Source organism: Salmo salar, chromosome 01, assembly GCF_965601325.2.
Source record: "Salmo salar chromosome 01, fSalSal1, whole genome shotgun sequence".
NCBI lineage: Eukaryota > Metazoa > Chordata > Actinopteri > Salmoniformes > Salmonidae > Salmo > Salmo salar.
In genome coordinates, this window is record NC_138291.1 from 44,942,501 (window position 1) to 44,954,313 (window position 11,813).

At 40.9% G+C, this 11,813-nt stretch overlaps 1 protein-coding gene across 1 annotated transcript in view; it reads left to right on the plus strand.

The window, feature by feature from the left end:
- The window catches only part of LOC106602871 (D-aspartate oxidase), a 15,559-nt gene extending 5,798 nt beyond the window's left edge, over positions 1-9,761 (plus strand). Inside the window, 7 exon segments of the mRNA XM_074112234.2 lie at positions 8,894-8,946; positions 8,949-9,046; positions 9,048-9,062; positions 9,160-9,260; positions 9,506-9,569; positions 9,571-9,676; positions 9,679-9,761. Coding sequence (XP_073968335.2) covers positions 8,894-8,946; positions 8,949-9,046; positions 9,048-9,062; positions 9,160-9,260; positions 9,506-9,569; positions 9,571-9,676; positions 9,679-9,761 — 520 coding nt within the window.
- The last annotated feature ends 2,052 nt before the right edge of the window (positions 9,762-11,813 follow it).

Consider the following 11,813-nt stretch of genomic DNA (forward strand, 5'->3'; position numbering starts at 1 on the left):
TCCCTCCAGGACATCTACAGCACCCAGTGTCGCTGGAAGGACAAGAAGATCCTCAAGGACCTTAGCCACCCGAGCCACGGCCTCTTCGTCCCACTACCATCTATAAGGCGAAGACAGTACAGGTGCACCAATACTGGGACCGAAACTGATAAACAGATTCTATCTCCAGGTCATCAAACTGTTAAACAGTCACCACTAGCTGTCCTCTGCCCAGTGCACTGCCCTGAACCTTAGTCACTGTTACTAGCCGACTACCACCCGGTACTCAACCCAGCACCTTAGAGACTGCCACGCTATGTGCATAGTCATTGAACACTGGTCACTTTAATGTTTGCATACTGTTTTACTCACTTCATATGTACATGACTTACATCCGATATGAGAGACTCATGGTCCACCTTCCCTCCCAGAAGCCTGGAAGGGATGAGAGCGCCAAGCCTATGGGTTAGTAGCTTCAAGCCCACAGCACACACACACACCAATTGATTAATGGACTGCTGAATGTATTTTTTTTAAATCTTGCTTTGTTTGCTCTTTTCCATATTAATAAGTCTCTCTCTAATAAACTACCTAGGAAAGGGCTGAAAATAGCCCATATTAATGTATGTAGCCTTATAAATAAGGTTAATAACATCAATAACTAGCTAACATTAGATAACGTTCATATATTAGCCATTTCTGAGACTCACTTAGATAATTCATTTGATGATACAGCAGTAGCAATTCAAGTATATAACATCTATAGAAGATACATAAATGCTTATGGTGGAGGTGTTGCTTTATATACTGCTCAAAAAAATAAAGGGAACACTTAAACAACACATCCTAGATCTGAATGAAAGAAATAATCTTATTAAATACTTTTTTCTTTACATAGTTGAATGTGCTGACAACAAAAATCACACAAAAATAATCAATGGAAATCCAATTTATCAACCCATGTAGGTCTGGATTTGGAGTCACACTCAAAATTAAAGTGGAAAACCACACTACAGGCTGATCCAACTTTGATGTAATGTCCTTAAAACAAGTCAAAATGAGGCTCAGTAGTGTGTGTGGCCTCCACGTGCCTGTATGACCTCCCATCAGGGCATGCTCCCGATGAGGTGGCGGATGGTCTCCTGAGGGATCTCCTCCCAGACCTGGACTAAAGCATCCGCCAACTCCTGGACAGTCTGTGGTGCAACGTGGCGTTGGTGGATGGAGCGAGACATGATGTCCCAGATGTGCTCAATTGGATTCAGGTCTGGGGAACGGGCGGGCCAGTCCATAGCATCAATGCCTTCCTCTTGCAGGAACTGCTGACACACTCCAGCCACCTGAGGTCTAGCATTGTCTTGCATTAGGAGGAACGCAGGGCCACCCGCACCAGCATATGGTCTCACAAGGGGTCTGAGGATCTCATCTCGGTACCTAATGGCAGTCAGGCTACCTCTGGCGAGCACATGGAGGGCTGTGCGGCCCCCCAAAGAAATGCCACCCCACACCATGACTGACCCATCGCCAAACCGGTCATGCTGGAGGATGTTGCAGGCAGCAGAACGTTCTCCACGGCGTCTCCAGACTCTGTCACGTCTGTCACGTACTCAGTGTGAACCTGCTTTCATCTGTGAAGAGCACAGGGCGCCAGTGGCGAATTTGCCAATCTTGGTGTTCTCTGGCAAATGCCAAACGTCCTGCACGGTGTTGGGCTGTAAGCACAACCCCCACCTGTGGACGTCGGGCCCTCATACCACCCTCATGGAGTCTGTTTCTGAACGTTTGAGCAGACATGCACATTTGTGGCCTGCTGGAAGTCATTTTGCAAGGCTCTGGCAGTGCTTCTCCTGCTCCTCCTTGCACAAAGGCGGAGGTAGCGGTCCTGCTGCTGGGTTGTTGCCCTCCTACGGCCCCCTCCACGTCTCCTGATGTACTGCCCTGTCTCCTGGTAGCGCCTCCATGCTCTGGACACTACGCTGACAGACACAGCAAACCTTCTTGCCACAGCTCGCATTGATGTGCCATCCTTGATGAGCTGCACTACCTGAGCCACTTGTGTGGGTTGTAGACTCCGTCTTATGCTACCACTAGAGTGAAAGCACCACCAGCATTCAAAAGTGACCAAAACATCAGCCAGGAAGCATCGGAACTGAGAAGTGGTCTGTGGTCCCCACCTGCAGAACCACTCCTTTATTGGGGGTGTCTTGCTAATTGCCTATAATTTCCACCTGTTGTCTATTCCATTTCCACAACAGCATGTGAAATGTATTGTCAATCAGTGTGGCTTCCTAAGTGGACAGTTTGATTTCACAGAAGTGTGATTGACTTGGAGTTACATTGTGTTGTTTAAGTGTTCACTTTATTTTTTTGAGCAGTGTAGTATATAAGAGATCATACAACTTATTTTTCTGTGAGTCTTGTGTGGATGATGTTAAAAATATTTGTTGGTTTGATGTGATTAATAAGGAGCATCCAAACACTGCACTTGATGAATTTATTTAATTTCTTCTTCCAATTATTGATAAATATGCACCTGTTAAGAAACTGACTGTTAGAACTGTTAAGGCTCCATGGATTGATGAGGAATTGAAAAACTGTATGGCTGAAAGAGATGGGGCAAAAGGAGTGGCTAATAAATCTGGCTGCACATCTTAGTGGTTGACTTACTGAACATTTTGAAATTGTGACTAAACTCAACAAAACCAATAATAAACTGTATTATGAAGTGAAGATCAATGAAATAAAGAATGATGGAAAAAAAACTTAGGAGTACTTCAAATGAAATTATGGGCAGAAAGACAAATTCAACTTTCATCGCATCAGATGGCTTTTTCATTTCAAAACCATTTGATGTTGCCAGTTATTTTAATGATTGCTTCAATGAAGCAAAGTGGGCAAACGTAGTCAGGAAATGCCAACAACGAACAGTGAACCATCATATTCATGCATAAAAAAAGCAAATAATGAAAGAAAAGCATTGCACATTTGAATTGTGTAAAGTCAGTGTGGGAAAGGTGGAAAATTATTATCATCACTCAATAATGACAAACCTCCTGCCAGTGACAACGTCGATGGAAAGCTACTGAGGATGGTAGCTGACTATAGCCACTCCTGTCATGTCTTTAATCTGAGTTTAGAGGAAAGTCTTTGTCCTCAGGCCTGGAGGAACGGCCTTTACTGGTTTTAACAGCATACCTATAAGCTTGCTGCCAGCTCTTAGAAAGCTGTTGGAAAAAATGGTGTTTGAACAAATACAATGCTATTTCTCTGAAAACAAATCAACAACAGACTTACAGCATGCTTATAGAGAAGGGCACTCAACATGACTGATGATTGATTTAAAGAAATTGATAATAAGATTGTGGGAGCTGTACTGTTAGATGTCATTGCAGCCTTTGATATTGACCATAACCTGTTGTTGAAAAAATCTTGTGTTATGGCTTTTCAACCTCTGCCATATCATGGATTCAGAGCTATCTAATAGAACTCAAAGGGTTTTCTTTAATGGAAGCTTCTCTAATGTCAAACATGTAAAGTGTGGTGTACCGCAGGGCAGCTCTCTACTCTTTTCTATTTTTACCAATTAATGCCACTAGCATTAAACAAAGCATGTGTGTCCATGTATGCTGATGATTCAAATATATATACGCATCAGAAACCACAGCTAATGAAGTCACTGAAACCTATAACAAATAGTTGCAGTCTGTTTTGGAATGGGTGGCCAGTAATAAACTGGTTCTGAACATCTCTAAAACTAAGAGCATTGTATTTGGTACAAATCATTCCTTAAGTTCTAGGCCTCAGCTGAATCTGGTAATGAATGGTGTGGCTGTTGAACAAGTTGAGGAGAGTAAATTACTTGGTGTTACCTTAGATTATAAACTGTTATGGTCAAAACATATAGATTCAATGGTTGTAAAGATGGGGAGAGGTCTGTCCGCAATAAAAATATGCTATGGTTTTTTGACAGCACACTCCAAAAAGCAAGTTCTGCAGGCTCTAGTTTTGTCTTATCTTAATTATTGTCCAGTCATGTGATCAAGTGCTGCAAGGAAAGATCTAGTTAAGCTGCAGCTGGCCCAGCATAGAGGGGTACATCTTGCTCTATATTGTAATAAGAGTGCTGATATAAATACTATGCATGCCAGTCTCTCTTGGCTAAGAGTTGAGAGACTGACTGCATCACGTTTTATAAGAAACATTGTGTTGAAAATCCCAAATTGTTTGCATAGTCAATTTACACACAGCTGACACACACACTTACCCCACCAGATATGCCACCAGGGGTCTTTTCACAGTCCCCGAATCCAGAACATAATCAAGTAAGTGTACAGTATTATATAGAGCCATTATTGCATGGAACTTCCATCTCATATTGCTCAAATAAACAGCAAACCTGGTTTAAAAAAAACAGATAAAGCAACACATCACGGCACAACGCCTCTCCCCTATTTGACCTACTTAGTTTGTATGTATAGATATGTAGGCTGTGTGCCCCTTTAAAAACAAAAATGTATATGTTGTTCTGTCCCTGAGCTGTTCTTCTCTATTAATGTTCTGTATTATGTGTCATGTTTCATGTTTTGTGTGGACCCCAGGAAGAGTAGCTGCAGCTTTTGCAATAGCTAATGGGGATCCTAATAAAATGCAAAAAAATACCAACAGTGCATTCGGAAAGTATTCAGACCCTTTGACTTTTTCCACATTTTGTTACGTTACAACCTTATTCTAAAATTGATTAAAAAAAAAAAAAAAAAAAAAACTCAGCAATCTACCCACAATACACCATAATAACAAGGCAAAAACAGGTTTTTAGAAAAATGTGCACATTTATTAAAAATATAAAAACCTGAAATACCTTATTTACATAAGTATTCAGACCCTTTGCTATGAGACTTGAAATTTTGCTCAGGAACACCCTGTTTCCATTGATCATCCTTGAGATGTTTCTACAGAGTCCACCTGTGGTAAATCCAATCGATTTAACATGATTTGGAAAGGCACATACCTGTCTAGATAAGGGGAAGGGTACCAAAATATTTCTGCAGCATTGAATGTCCCCAAGAACAATGTGGCCTCCATCATTCTTAAATGGAAGAAGTTTGGAACCACCAAGACTCTTCCTAGAGCTAGCCGCCTGGCCAAATGGAGCAATCGGGGGAGAAGGGCCTTGGTCAGGAAGGTACCGAGAACCCAATGGACACTGACAGAGATCCAGAGTTCCTCTGTGGAGATGGGAGAACCTTCCAGAAGAACAACAATCTCTGCAGCACTCCACCAATCAGGCCTGTATGGTAGAGTGGTCAGACGGAAGCCACTCCTCAGTAAAAAAAGCATGACAGCCCGCTTGGAATTTGCCCAAAGGCACCCAAAGGACACTCAGACCATGAGAAACTAGATTCTCTGTTCTGATGAAAACAAGATTGAATTCTTTGTCCTGAATGCAAAGTGTCATGTCTTGAGGAAACCTGGCACCATCCCTACGATTAAGCATGGTGGTGGCAGCATCATGCTGTGGGGATGTTTTTCCATCGGCAGGAACTGGGAGACTAGTCAGGTTTGAGGGAAAGATGAACGGAGCAAAGTACAGAGAGATCATTGATGAAAACCTGCTCCAGAGCGTTCAGGACCTCAGACTGTGGCAAAGGTTGACCTTCCAACAGGACAACAACCCTAAGCACGCAGGCAAGACAACGCAGGAGTGGCTTCGGGACAGCCAGAGCCCGGATTTTAACATCTCTGGAGAGACCTGAAAATAGCTGTGCAGCGACGCTCCCCATCCAACCTGACAGATCTTGAGAGGATCCGCAGAGAAGAATGGGAGAAACTCCCCAAATACAGGTGTGCCAAGCTTGTAGGGTCATTCCCAAAGGGTCATACCCAAGAAGACTTGAGGCTGTAATCTCTGCCAAAAGGTGCTTCAACAAAAGGACTGAGTAAAGGGCCTGAATACATGTAAATATAATATCAGTTTTTTTAATACATTTGCAAACATTTCCAAAAACCTGTTTTGGCTTTGTAGGTTGATGAGGGAAAAGACATTTCAATCCATTTTAGAATTAGTCTGTAACGTAACAAAATGTGGAAAAAGTCAAGGGGTCTGAATACTTTCCGAATGTACTGTATATACTGTATTTTAGTAATGGCTCATCCTAAAAAAACTACTGCTGTACACACCTTTTCTATTCATATACTGTCCATACACACCATTATTTGTCTATGTATGTACACTACTTTTCAAAAGTTTGTGGTCACTTAGAAATGTCCTTGTTTTTGAAAGAAAAGCACATTTTTGTCCATTAAAATAACATTCAATTGATCAGAAATACAATGTAGACATTGTTAATGTTGTAAATGACTATTGTAGCTGGAAACGACAGATTTTGTTATGGAATATCTACATAGGCGTACAGAGGCCCATTATCAGCAACCATCACTCCTGTGTTCCAATGGCACGTTGTGTTAGCTAATCCAAGTTTAACATTTAAAAAAAGAAATTGATCATTGGAAAACACTTTTGCAATTATGTTAGCTGAAAATGGTTGTTCTGATAAAAGAAGCAATAAAGCTGGCCTTCTTTAGACTAGTTGAGCATCAGCATTTGTGGGTTCGATTACAGACTCAAAATGGCCAGAAACAAAGAACTTTCTTCTAAAACTCGTCAGTCTATTCTTGTTCTGAGAAATCAAGGCTATTCCATGCGAGAAATTGCCTCTTCACTGTTGACATTGAGACTGGTGTTTTGCAGGTACTATTTAATGAACCTGCCAGTTGAGGACTTGTGAGGCGTCTGTTTCTCAAAGTAGACACTAATGTAGTTGTCCTCTTGCTCAGTTGTGAGCACTCCTCTTTCTATTCTGGTTAGAGCCAGTTTGCACTGTTCTGTGAAGGGAGTAGTACACAGTGTTGTATGAGATCTTCAGTTTCTTGGCAATTTCTCACATGGAATAGCCTTCATTTCTCAGAACAAGAGTAGACTGACGAGTTTCAGTGTTTCTGGCCATTTTGAGCCTGTAATCAAACCCACAAATGCTGATGCTCCAGATACTCAACTAGTCTAAAAGAGGCCAGTTTTATTGCTTCATTTAATCAGAACAACAGTTTTCAGCAGTGCTAACAATTGCAAAATGGTTTTCTAATGATCAATTAGGCTTTTAAAATGATATACCTGGATTAGCTAACAATGTGCCATTGGAACACAGGAGTGATGGTTGCTGAAAATGGGCCTCTGTAGATATTCCATTAAAAATCAGTAGTTTCCTGCTACAATATTCATTTACAACATTAACAATGTATTTCTGATCAATTTGATGTTGTTTTAAATGGACAAAAAAATGTGCTTTTCCTTAAAAAACAAGGACATTTCTAAGTGACCCCAAACTTTTGAATGGTACTGTATGTTTGGGGATTGTTTTTTATTTTTTATCGCTAGGTATTACTGCACTGTTGGAGTTAGAAACAAGCATTTTGTTGCACTTGCGATAACATCTCCAAATCTGTGTATGCAACCAATAACCTTTGATTTGATTGGATTCAAGAAGATGATAGATCACCTGCTTGCCATCGCCCAATCAGAAGAAGCATCAGAGGCTTGGGCGTTGCTTAGCTCAGGGTAATGACACTCAACCATGAGGGAATGGATGCATCCAAAATGACACCCTATTACTTCTATAGTGCACTACTTTTGACCAGAGCCAGAAGAGTACACTATATATAGTGAATAAGTTACCATTTCGAAGCACATAATGTGTCAAACCCAGTTCAATTAGTTCTCGACATGCATTCATTCATTTGGAAGTCCTTCTGGTTAAAAAGTGGATTGGTTATATAGTTTTACTTCTATGCTGTACTTTCGTTATGTGTTCGATTAACAGCTATCATAAACATTGTAAAGGCTACTGTACAGAGCCACATTTTGCTATGTTAATCGGAATTCAACATTGATGAAAACATTTTTTTTTTCTCTCACCCATGTACACACAATACCTCATAATGACAAAGTGAAAACGGGTTTTTAGAAATGTAAATGTATTGAAAATTAAATACAGAAATCTAATTTACATAAGTATTCACACCCCCGGCAATTAAAGCTGAGTCTTTTTTGGGTACATCTAAAAGCTTTGCACATCTGAATTGTAAAATATTTGCCCATTCTTAAATTCTTTAATCTCTGTCAAGTTGATTATTGCTAGACAGCCATTTTCCCTTCAGGATTATACCTGTATTTAGTTTATTTTTATCCCTAGTCCTTGCCGATGACAAGCATAGCCATAACATTATGCAGCCATCACCATACTTGAAAATATGATGAGCTGTGTTGGATTTGCCTCAAACATAATGCTTTGTATTCAGGACAAAACAGTATTATTTAAGTGCTTTGTTGCAAACAGGATGCATGTTTTGGATTTAGTTGAATTCTGTACAGGCTTCCTTTTTTCCCCCTGAGGCATTGAACAACCTTCCTGTTCTTTGTAGTGGAATCTGTTCTTGAAATTCACTACTCGATTGTGGGACCTTAGAGATAATTGTGTGTGTGTGTGGTAGAGAGATGGGGTATTATTGAACACGGAATGAGTCTTATTACATGCAACTTATTATGCAATTTGTTAAGCACATTTTCACTCATAGACTTCTTTTGGCTTGCCATAACAAAGGGATTGAATAGTTATTGACTCAAGACATTTGCGCTTTTCATTTTCTATACATTTCTCAAATGTTGTACCAACAAAATTCAATTTTGACATTATTGTGTGTAGATCAGTGACAACATCTCAATTGAGTTACATTTTAATTCAGGCTGTAAGACAAAAATTGTGGCAAAAGTAAAGGTGTGTGAATACTTTCTGAAGGCACTGTACACTTTGTTTCCAAATCTTTTTTGACTTTGAATTTAAAATCACAAATCTGTGTCTTTTGTGACTTTTAGGTTTAGAAAAGCAGGAGGCTTGGTTGTGAAGCATAAAGTAAACACATCTCCAGGAACTAAGCAGCCAGGGATATGTCAGTCAACTGCCCCAGTCTGGGGGCCAAGTCTTTAGTAGGGGACTCTCAGGTCTACCCTGTTAGGGGGACAGGTCCTGAAGGTGTTTATACACACACATACCTGAGAGGAGAGCTTGTAAATAAGCATGTCATTGTGCTGTGTACACTATGCTGTATATGACAAACTTTGATTTGAAGGCCCAGGCCCCCTGGCTCCAACACTTCATCCGGAATGGTGAAGGGCAGTTCTACATCTACCCAAGGATGCACAGCGTGACGATGGGCGGCACACCAGGCGAGTCCAGTACAACTCTATTAGAAAACATCATTGCATCATAAAATGAGATGCTGTTTACATGATGATGAGGAATACTCTGAAATAAACAAAATGACATGATGATAAAATAGAAAGGGGGATGCCCAGGTTCTACCACTAAGAACTAAAACAACTTTCCACATGTTCACTACAAGTTAAATCTATATGCTCTTCGGAGGAAAAACAGTTGATGTCTTTGTGTGACTGTTTGGCTGATTGATACCGTAGGCAGGCGGACGACTGGCACTTGAAGGTGGATCCAAGTGACAGCCAGGGCATCCTGGAGTGCTGTAAGCAGGCTAGAGCCGTCCCTGAGCAGGGCCAGGGTCCTGGGGGTGTCTGTGGGGCTGAGACAGGGTAGGAAGAATGTCCAGGTGGAGAGGGCACTTGTCCTCCTGGGAGCCGACAGGTACCTGTGGTGCATAACTATGGCCATGGGGGCTGGTCGGAAAGTGTCTCCATGAGAGGCCCCCCAGGGCCATAGTTATGCACCACAGGTACCAAGATATAATAATATGAATCACTCACTCTGCACCATTTTATGTTAAAACAATTGATACCTGCTACTATAAATGAAAAGAAAGCAATGAATTCATGAATAGAAAGCAGAGATTTAGCGTTCTTGAAATAAAATGTGAATGATTTCTGAACAGAGGCCCTTCAGGACCAGGCTGTAAACAGATGCTCTGCTAGAGATAAATCATGAAACAATATGATCTATTCACTCGGATTGCACCTTTTTTTGGTCACAATTAGTGATACCTGCCATTGCACATGAATTAAATTAATGCATTAATTGAGATTTTGCTGGCTTGATATAAAATGCAATTGATTTTATGAATTGAATCTCTACTGTGAAACAGTGTTAGAAGTCATTTGAATGTTTTGGAAGCTACCAAGACTAATGACATTGAATGAATGTATTTTTTGATTCTACTGTATGCCATTTAAACATAGCCAAAACCCCTCAGGGAGAAGGATATTTCAGACAAACAATCAATAAATCGCTGCAGTAGAATAGCACGGCACAGGGGCTTGACATTTCAGTTAGTATTGTTTTAACCCTTGTGTTTTCTTAAGGGTCAAAAATGACCCACCACTATGTTTAACAGCAAAGAAAAGTCCCTGAATGATATTTTTTCAACTTGAAATTTGAGGACTTTTCCTAGAGTGACCCCAACATTAGAAAAAGTGAAACGTCGCCTTTGTTCATATTTCTATGAAAGCTGTACACCACCAGGGTACAAAGATTGTCTTAAGGTCATTTTTGACCCGGCAGTTATAAAATAATTTACACACCACAAAAACCACAAAGACACACACACAATGAGAAATTGAGATGTGTGCTACTGATTGAACTCAGACAAAACTAAAACTTTCTTGTGCATGTGCAGCATCTCCCCTCCACGACCCCACACATGACTCAAGTTCACAGACAAAATAAAAAGAATTTCAGACAAAATCAACAAACTTTCAAACAAAATAAACATTTATTGAAAGCATTGTTTACAAATGGGGAACGCAGTCAGAGGCTATAAAGGTGCTGCAGATGACAGTTCCCCCCCAGTTCTCTCTTTGCTGAAGCCATGAGTGCACTTTTCAGTGCCCAACAGGTCATATATCTGATTTTTTCAGATGTCCAGGAGGAACAAGAGAACAATGATTTAGAAGAGGAGGAGGTATATGAAGAAGAAGATGGTGAAGAATACAACCCAGAGCACGATGCATCATCTTCAGATTAAAAAATAAATCCCCAAACTGAAAGAGACATTTTTGTCAAATAACAGCAAAATAACATGGTCCTTGTCAACATATGACAACCAGAGCAGGATGGCAGCACAAAATGTCATAAGGACACAAGGCATGCAGTTGCCCATGCCCAGGACATTGCCTCAACATTCTACTTGTTCATCACATCAGCCATCGAAAAAATCATCCTGGAGATGACAAATTTGGAGCGTTACCTGGAAAAGGATGGATGAGATTGACCTGTGTGCCTACATAGGGCTGCTAATCTTAGCGAGTGTGTATAGGTCCTGAGGAGAGGCTACATGTAGCCTCTAGTGGTCATCATTTTCCGTGCCACGATGCCGCTGAAAGTCTTTCACACTTTCTCAAGAATGATACGATTTGATAACCGTGAGTCAAGACCTGCAAGACGTGTGAGAGACAAACTGGCGGCCATAAGAGAGGTCTGGGAGAAGTGGGTGGAGCGTCTGCCATACCGCTACATCCCTGGGCCTGAGGTAACAGTGGATGAGCAACTGGTTCCATTCAGAGGTAAATTTGTATTTTCATATCTGTAATGTAAGGGATTTTCACTGTTATTTTTATTATGTATTGCTGTAATATCATTGATTTATGTGATTGTTTTCTGTGACACCGATACTAATTACTGATAGTAATCTCTTGCGTCTAAAGATCACTGTCCTTTCCTACAGTATATGCCTGTGACGCACAATCCAGCTACGCTTGGAAGATGCAAGTCTACACAGGGAAGCCGACCAGTGGAGGCCCGGAGAAGAACCAGGGGATG